We start from the raw sequence: 9,801 nt of genomic DNA, 5'->3' as shown, positions 1-9,801 counted from the left end.
TTTGATTAGGAAGGAGAACGAACCATTCTTTATAAAAGTGTGGAAATATCTCTTTAGAAGACACGTTTTAAAACTTTGAGGAGAAGCCTGAAACGAAAAGGTTAAAGAGGCCAATAACTGCTAGCGGTAGGCTTAGGCTGCTGCAAATGGTATTAGAGCAAGACATCGGGTGGTGTGCCAGTGAGGAGGCTGAGCCTTAAAGAGAGGTGGACACAAAACAGTGTGCCAACAAGAACGCTAGACCCTAAAATGGGTGGATTGGAGGGTCCCATATCGATCGAAGAAGGGAACAAGTATAAGTGAGAACACTGAGCCTTGGGCCTTAAAGGGAGGTAGATGGTGAGATCTCACCTCAGTTGGGGAGAAGGGAAACATTTTTTTTATAAGAATGTAGAAACTTCTCCCTAGAACACGCGTTTTAAAAATTTATTCACTCACATGAAAGCTCACGTTTGCCATTCCAAATAAACTATTAACAACCCTTTGCATGGATACATTGACGGCTACTATACCATCTCTCCATTTCTGAATGAAAATTGAAACCATCAGAACTCAGAATTTAGTACCTTGAAGAGGTATAAGAACTACACTGACACAGATCAGATAGTAAACTACATGCATGATCTATCTGGTTTGTTCTAATATGTATAAGAGTACATCATTGGGAACAACAAAGAATCCTTGAAACAGAGGTATACAATTTGAAGTTTGAAGGAAAACACCTTGAAGTTTTGAAACATGGCTGAAGAACTAATATCAGACCTACCTTATTGAGCATCTTCCCGTGTCGAGTATGTACGAAATTGCCTTCGAGGAGATTTCCGTTCATTTGAGGATATTCAAAGCATGCTTTCTACCTTCGACAAAGATTGATCAGACAGTCATTGAGCTAGTTCCCTGGATGACATGGGACAAGCAAGTTATTATGACAAATGCAAGTTATTGAGGTTTTGGAAGTTACTCTGTATTAAGGTTAATCCTCAATTTGAGAGGGTTGTCAAAAAAGCAGCTTAATAACAATATCAAGCATGTCTACTCTATGAAGATCAACCGACAGATATCAGAAACTTAGGGCTTCCAACTCAAATGTGATCTACAAATTAAGCTCATGTCCTTCCTCCATTAAAATTGATTTGATTAGGTTTTTCTAGAGGCATGTACTCACGACCAGATTTAAGGCTCTCCCTGTATTCATTTTTCGTCTAACTTTGTGGTTTTGTCAAACCTTAAGCAGGATTTGTTTTCGCCAACCGAACATCACTTGTGTGAAATCCAAGCTTATTTGACTACACATGCCACTTGCGTGTGCATGTTTAATCGTCTGCGACAGAACCGACTTGCCTGTACACTAGGCCAAGTCATACGGCTCGACCTTGCCTCTAGGGGCCAAGGTCTTTCAATGCAACGTTGCATCTCAACATCTCATCTTGGTTCCCAATTAACATGGCCCAATGTCTTAACATCATCCCAAAACATGGGGTGTTGTCGGCCATCCATGTGTCGTTCATAATATTGGAACATCCCGGACAACCCCCCATTCGGGTTAAATTGAGGTCTTGGCTCTACTGTGTCCATGTCATGTCATTTACAAACTCCATATTAGATAGTAGATACATAATCACCACCAACACATGGACTGAGGCGTAATACCAACACAATCATACCACCTAATACTGTCCATGAAAAACTCATTTCAAAGGAAGTATCCCAAGACACTCGTCTCGCAACGCTTGCCTTCACTGTGACACGTATGTGCCACAAGGTAACTCGCTTAGGCCATCAGGGCTCAGGGGTGATGGAGAGCTAACATCATGCCTCCCCCTAATGTACATTTTGCGACGTTTCCAAATTAGCGGGTATAGACATGACTTATATTTCATATGAATGGACTTAACTCCAGAACCACATGTCCAAATTCCCTTTAGAACCCCAACTTTTGAGGTTGAGGCCTGGGGCCCTACCCAAACATTCAACAAGTCTACCTGTGACACTTTTGTCTACTCGTTACCCCTATCTTGCTTATGCCTCGTTTCCTCTTCAACACACATATTATCTGATATGTTGAATGATGCACTGTCTTCCTCAGTCGCATCATGACATTATTCTATATTGGCCCTCGTGTGGCTAAATGGGCGCCTTTTGAGGGTCGCTGCTTTGCTGGACTCGACGTGAGGGTCACAACATACTCTCTTCATAGTATGGTTGAGACATTTTTCCCCACTTAAATTAGTTATCGTCCTCGATGACTTTCTAGGGGCACAATCACATCGCGGGTTGTGACATTTTCCCCTACTTAATCTCGGTATTTGTACCGATAAAGATACGAACTTTGGACTGCTACTAACTTGACCTGCTGGAACTGATTGTGCTTCAAACAAGTATAATTTCACTAAGCACTCGACTTCTCTTTCGTCATAATGCTTATCTTACTGAGGTTTCTTGGTCAACTTGGGGATAAGTTCGAGTTGATGCTTTTGACTCTTCTTCGTCATATGACACCACTCTCTAACTCTTCTCTAGTCAATTTTTGGGTGAACTTGTCCCAACTTAACATTGACACTTCTCTGGGCCAATCTGCGTACTCTCCAGTGGCACATAATGGTACACCCTGCGGGGTGTGGCTCTGAAGCCAACCACGGCATTCCTCTTCAAGCACACTATCTACAAGTTATCGTACTTTCAGACCTATTCATCTATTCGCCCATCTAGGACTCGGTCACCGAGACTTGTGACGTAGACACAACCATTCAATATTGTCATAGCTATGGGTGAGGCGGGCTCTCATGACGCCTATCTCCCACTTGGTCGGGAGCTCACCAGACAACTACAGACTTTCAAGGAGGCACTTCTCCCCAATCATGGCCTCAATATGCATATTCTCTAAGTTGCACAAACTGGTGCACTGCTCGGGGTGGGGATTGCAAGCCCAACCATGACATTTCCTCATCATGGTTGCATCCTCTATTGAAGCAAAATCAACTTTTTGACACAATCTTTTCAATGGTTGGCACTACACTTCAGCCAACGTTTTGTATTAGCCACCTTCATGTGGCAATCGCTGCACTGACGCTTCTCTCGAACTTCCTGCAACTTCATTTTTCCTCATCATGGTTGCATCCTCTATTGAAGCAAAATCAACTTTTTGACACAATCTTTTCAATGGTTGGCACTACACTTCAGCCAACGTTTTGTATTAGCCACCTTCATGTGGCAATCGCTGCACTGACGCTTCTCTCGAACTTCCTGCAACTTCATTCTTTTGTTATCTTCATCCAACCGATGCTTACTTCTCGAGCTAATACTCATCTTGCTCCTCTTGTGAAGGCATCCACTTAAGGCAAGAGGGGATGACTCAAGCAATTCACTTGTGCTAACTTCTTGGAGCACTCTCATAGAGTGAGCAACCCATTCTTGTGGGCTCTCCCCCGCTCAGCTCTGGCTTTCTCTCTAGCAACAATGTTGTCCCCATAAGGACTTGCATTGTGCACAATCTGGCACTTGGTCCACGCATGTCTCAACTGACCCTCAACTTCTTTGCTTCCAATCATTGACATTATTCCTCTCATGCGAATGACTCTTCGAAAGGCACCGACCTGGTGCACCGTTTGTTTCATTTGTTTGGCCACTTCAAAATCTCAAGCCCTTGGCAAATGAGCTTGGTCTTGCTTGACGGATAGATCTCCCCACACTGAGGTGTTGACACATGACGGTAATGAACTCGCGGGAGTCTTGGCTCAACCCACAACTGAATTATGGTTCTGAACCGCAACTATCTTGCCCATTTCGGCACTCTTGACACACTTGCAAGGTTTTCGATCAACTCTTGGGGTCTCTGTCTTGTCCGACTAGACACACAAAGTATGACTCAGATACAATTGTCATGGTCGTACTTTTTCAATCATGTGGCGTCATGAGCGTCGAGATCTTGACACACTTACGACCAACCTTAAGAGGAATCCAAACCCCATATTCATTTTTCGCCAAGCTTTGTGGCTTCATCGAACCTTAAGCAAGGCTTGTCTTCACCAACTGAACATCACTTGTATGGAATCCAAGCTTATTCGGCTACACACGCCGCCTGCGCATGTATGTTTAATCATCTGGTACACAACCAACTTGTCTTATAATAGGCCAAGTGATTCAGCTCTACCTTGCCTCTACTCGAGACCAAGGTCTCTCAATGCAACGTCACATCTCATCATCTCATCTTAGTTCCCAATTAACATGACCCATATGTCTTCACGTCATCCCAAGTCACAACGCAAGTCACTCAATCATGCACTCGAGAACGAGCCCACGTGTCGTTCATAATATCGAGACATCTCGAACATCCTCCCATCCGAGTTCAATCAAGGCATTGGTCCTCTCGTACCCATGTCATGTCATTTACGAACTCTGTATCAGATAGCAGTGCATAATCCAACCTTCGACACATGGGTTGGGGCACAATACCGACACAACCACACCGCTCAGTACTGTCCTTGAAAAACCCATTTCAAAGAAAGTCATTTGAGACACTCGTCTCGCAACACTCACCATCACTATGGCACACGTATGTGCCACAGGGTAGCTCACATAGGCCACAAGGCCCAAGGATGATGGAAAGATGACAACATGTCTCCGCCAAAGTACATTTTGAGGCATTTCCAAACTAGCAGGTGTAGACATGGTTTTTGGTGAACGTTCATACAGTGTCGTGGAGCATTTGTCTAGCGTCCGATTGACACCAAATTTGGCGCTTTCATATTTCCTATGGATGAACTTGACTCTAAAACTACATGTCCAAATTCCCTTCAAAACCCCAACTTTTGAGGTTAAGGCCTGGGGTCCTATCCGGCCCTTCAGCAAACCTATCTATCGTCTACTCGTTACCCCTATCTTACTTATGTCTTGTTTCCTCTTCAATGCACACATTATATGGTGTTGGATGATGCACTATTCTCCTAGTCGCATCATGACATTCTTCTATATTGACCCTCATGTGACTAGATGGGCACCTTTTGAGGGTCGCCGCTTTGCTTGACTCAATGCGAGATTCACACATTACTCTCTTCATAGTATGATTGTTACAACACTGTGCTCACATAGCTCACATTTCCTCTCATAGCTCACATTTCCTCTCATGTGAGTCTCCTAACCCACCTATTCTACACTTCTCCGGGAAAGTTCCAAATCCTCAGACATGAAAGAATTTGGGAAAATACTCTTGTAAAATAAATGAACATCAGGTCTGACTACATACCAAAAAAGTATAAAATAATCATCGAATAGTTGAAAGTAAAAATTCTACCAAACAGTTCAGCAAAGCAGCTGAAATTATTTAACATAATTTTCAGTTCAACCAATGGTATTTGCATTCATGCTCTAAAATAAGAAAGAGAGGCCGTGGTTTCTCCCTCCTATTTTGTTTGGCTCTCTCTCTATCTCTCCCCGTTACTCTTTTCTTCCCCTTGTGCGGTGGGGGGAGGGGGAAGGGTATGTAGTCCGCAACCATAATAAACTATGAAAGAGTTCATGTACAAATCAAGATGCACACGAACGATACAAAGAAAATGGAGAAAAAATCATCCCGAGACTTGTTGCAGATAAATTATAGGAGGTAAAAAAATTACAAATACAATATCCATGTACAGGTCAGCATTAAATCTTTAATCCTAGATCACCATATACAAAAGGACGACAGATCTTACTATTGTGGAATCAGCCTGTCTTGCAGCATTTGCCCAATTTTTGTGAAAAGAAGTTGTTGCTCGTCAAACGTAAGGTTCATTAGGATCTAAAATAAATGGATACCATCAGAAGTCAGCTCATATATCCACAGACAGAGATTCTTTTCCTATTAAGAATGGTGAATTAATGAGAAATCCATCTAACCTGATCAATAATTGATTCAACAGTGATGCCCTGAGCCACAACAAACGATTGATGATAGATATATGAAAACACGGCCATCACCATCTGCGTTAGAAAAAAAAAAAAACCCAATATTTTAACTGCGGGGAACACAGGTAAGAGTAATTGACAATGCAAAATAACTATTAGGAATACAAATAAGTTGGTTTAGTGCCTAGCTGAATTGAACCAAAGCAGGGAATAGAACCAAAATAAATTGAACCAAAATGATAGGATAAAATATTCTTTACCATCCAATATAATTCAGTATACCTGGCAATCCATCCTATCTGTGATTCCACCATGTCCAGGAATGCTATCGCCAAAATCCTTCAAAGGGGTACAACAGTGTCAGATTTATTGAAGTTACAAAATCAATAGGCTTGACATAAGAAAAATGAGGAACCTTGATTTTAAAAGCTCTTTTAAATCCACTAGCAAAGAAACCACCAAAAGGAGCTATTATTGATGCAAACAAACCAAGACATATAGCATGCCACTGAACTCGCAAAATGGTTACGGCTTTCCATGGGAACTGCAAAATAATTACCCAAGTTAGAAAGACTAGTGTAGATTGGCAAATAAGAGATAGCTGTAATTTTAAGAACTCTAGAAAGTAAAACTCGCAGGTCATAGAATGCAGACTATTTGAAAAATGTCAAAAATAAAAATAAAAATAAATCCATCTGTTAGAGTTGGACCTTTCAGGCTTCCGACAAAGTTGTGATTCCAAAACTGATCCAATCCAACAACTTCAAACTAAACAAGAACATGACCTAATGCATATACAAAATTTGTATGCTATATGATCAAATCCCACCGAGGACGAGAAGCTAGGGAGACCCACAGAGATTATATATTAAAGCCGAATATGGTACAGAATAAAGTTAATACTTTCTTAGTCAATATAGCAGACTTGAATGTTAAAAAATATGCGTACTGAAGTAAGAACATATCTTTTCAAAAATAAAAAAGGAAAATAATCAACTCATATCCCTAAACTTTGGGGTTGGATCAATAAAAACCTAAACTAAGACTTGTATCAATTTAAACCTACACTTCCATGAGTGTATCAATTTACCTCTATTTGATTTCATATGGAAAACGTCAGTTTACACGTGCAGAAACTTGTAATTCTATCAATTAAACCCCTAAAATGTCATAAGTAAATCAAGTTAAGCCCTCAAATTGAAAATCATTTTCTATAAATAGAAATTTAAAAAGACATCGTAAAAATTAAATGACAAGACTGTTAAAATTTGGAACTAAACCTTTAGCCAAGAAAAAAAAAATTGGTCTACCAAGGCTAGAATTTTGTGACGGAATTCGTAAATAAATAGAAATAGGTTGCATCATGATAACAAACTTGAGTAGGAGAATTTTTTTCCCAGATCAACATATGTGAGTATAGTAAGTTTAAAATTTCAAAAGCACACAGATCAATCAAATTGACAAGGTAGTACATGAATGACCTATACGATAAAAGAATGAGAATGTTAAAAAATAATTTGATTCAAGTAATACCACTATACTCACCCATGTAGGAATCCATCCAGGTAAAGCATAATATTCAGGTGTGAACAAGGGACCTGGATCACAGTGAAGCCACCCAGTTGATAGGTCCTGCATTTTGAATCCAGATAAGTAGACATGATTACCTTCAAAGCAAAATTAGAACGAGACACTAAGAGAGAATCACCTTTCTTGGACATGTGAGCCAACTGAACCGACCCATGATGTGCGCAAGCTGCATCAGCACCAGCAAGTTAATAGCATCACTATTATATTTACTACTTCATTGTTACCATCATGTTTCCTGGCACTTAAAACATATTCACAGACAAGATTGTAGAAAACTGCACGACCTCATTATGAAATGTTAGATATATATATATAGGACTAGATTAGAAAAGTCAGCTATCAAGAAACATGTAAAAAAAACATAAACCAAAATAAACTTGCCCCAGTTAAACAAGTCCATAGTACAAAATCTGAAAGTCAAAAATCAGAGAAATAAAAGTGTAATATTCAAAAGATATCTAGAAATTGAAGGTAGATATGTAATAAATTATGTCAGATCGATTAAAGGCAGAAGCCATTTTATAAATAAACTAATTTTATTCTAAAAGAAAACAGAGAGAGAGAGAGATGGAACTATTTTTTGCAACCCATATCTGAGAAAGTGAACTACCCATATCTAAATATTGAAAAAAAATGTTCCACCCACAAGGCAAATGAACAACAGACCAATCAAGTTAAAGACTGTTCTCACGAATAAATTGCAAGGAGTATTGTCCATTTCTCAGTTATTTTCCCACCTAAAAAGGGGACAAATCAAAGTTAAAATATATATTGTTGTAGTCTATTGCTGTTTCAAAATCTGCTGAAGAGTACCAAATAATCATTTAATGCCCACATAGTAATATCAATATAAAAATACACTGACTCGCCACTGTATTGAGGAAGCATCTGATGAGAATACCAATAGATCCCCTCCCCGCCCGCACCCCGCCCCATTATATATCTATACATCCTCACAATTGAATCAAATTCATACGCCAGAAGCAAGTTTTTCTCCTAATAAAAAAATAGGCCATTCTGGAACTCGAGAGATTAATAATGAAACCCCAAAAGATCTAGTTCTAAAGGAATTTCCATGAAATTCGGGGACAAGTGCCGCCTTACTATTAACACAGTAGATGTAACATTAAAGAACAGAACTTAGACAAGTCCCGCCTTATTATTGCCCTCCCTCTCTTAGAAACTCGTAACCAAAGACCATGTCTTCATTTAGTATGCCTTCACTCAAAGGTCATGGTGGTTATTGTCGGACATATTCAACAGCTCTTCGTTTGCCCCCCTCTCGGTAAATACAAAGTTGTAGTGGTGGGGACTTGAGTAGTTAAATGCCTCCTGCTCTGATGGGAAATAGGGAAAGAAAGAAATCAACGATTTCCATAATTATTCTAGTGACACAGAGATAATTGGGATATTATTCAGTATAGAGTCCTTTGCATAAGCTGTTTGTGTAAGCACCATGCCCTCAAGGTGGCTCTTGCTATTAAAAGCTTTTCACAATTGAATATGGGAAGGAAGGAATTACTTGGTTAGACGAGCTAAGTTCATAATATTGTAGAGTTTTTGCAGAAATGTAGAGGATGATGAACTATTCAAATGGGCATCTCTGTTGGCCTCTCTTTTGTCTTATCAACCTATTGACATTGAAGAGTCGCAGGTTTGGATTCTAGACAAAGAAAGTTATCACACTGCCAAATATATTGTCATGAAACTCTACGTGGGACCTATATCAAACTGTCCAGACAAAGTTATTTGGAAGGATTTCTATCCAAAAGAGATAAAGTTTCTCCTTCGGGAACTCAACCACATCCACCTAAACACACCAGACTAGTTAATAAAGAAGTCCCTGGTTGGCTCCATCTTCACAATGCTGCAGTTTGTGTAATAGTGAGTCCCAGATACATATCTTTATTGACTGCCGTTTTGCTTGCAAGATTTGGTCCCATTTTCTCAGTCTTTGGCTGAACAATGAATGTCCCTCTTGAGGTGCTAATTCTAATTGATCAACCTTCCATGCTTGAGATGAAGACTATTTTGCGACATATGGGTTGTTTGGAATGAGAGAATTACAAGAATTTTCAGCGACAAGGAGAGATCCATCAAAGTTATAGTTGGACACATCATTTTTTTGGCTTTATACTGGTGTAAACATGTTCCACCTTTAAACAACTACAGTTTAAACTATTTGGAAAGGTTTTTTTATTACTTCAATTGGATGAGATTTCTCCCCCGTGTAACATTTCATACCATCATTGTTTCCTACATAAAAAAAAAAAAAAAAAAAAAAAAAAAAAAAAAAAAAAAAAAAAAAAAAAAAAAAAAAAAAAAAAA

The 9,801-nt window shown here is 39.5% G+C and overlaps 1 protein-coding gene across 1 annotated transcript in view; it reads right to left on the bottom strand.

Moving 5' to 3' along the window:
• Nucleotides 1-558: 558 nt before the first annotated feature.
• Nucleotides 559-9,801, bottom strand: part of LOC111490544 (phosphatidate cytidylyltransferase 2-like) — a 15,731-nt gene continuing 6,488 nt past the window's right edge. Inside the window, exons 7-13 of the mRNA XM_023139190.1 lie at nt 7,592-7,639; nt 7,429-7,515; nt 6,299-6,427; nt 6,166-6,222; nt 5,875-5,958; nt 5,691-5,776; nt 559-897 (exon numbers count right to left, since the gene is read on the bottom strand). Of these exons, the coding sequence (XP_022994958.1) occupies nt 897; nt 5,691-5,776; nt 5,875-5,958; nt 6,166-6,222; nt 6,299-6,427; nt 7,429-7,515; nt 7,592-7,639 (492 nt within the window). The 3' untranslated portion in view covers nt 559-896. The remainder of the gene's footprint in view (nt 898-5,690; nt 5,777-5,874; nt 5,959-6,165; nt 6,223-6,298; nt 6,428-7,428; nt 7,516-7,591; nt 7,640-9,801) is intronic.

Source organism: Cucurbita maxima, unplaced genomic scaffold (assembly GCF_002738345.1).
Source record: "Cucurbita maxima cultivar Rimu unplaced genomic scaffold, Cmax_1.0 Cma_Scf00015, whole genome shotgun sequence".
In the NCBI taxonomy this organism is placed as follows: Eukaryota; Viridiplantae; Streptophyta; class Magnoliopsida; order Cucurbitales; family Cucurbitaceae; genus Cucurbita; species Cucurbita maxima.
The sequence above is the reverse complement of the archived record's forward strand: the minus strand, read 5'-3'. Positions and strand labels throughout refer to the sequence as shown.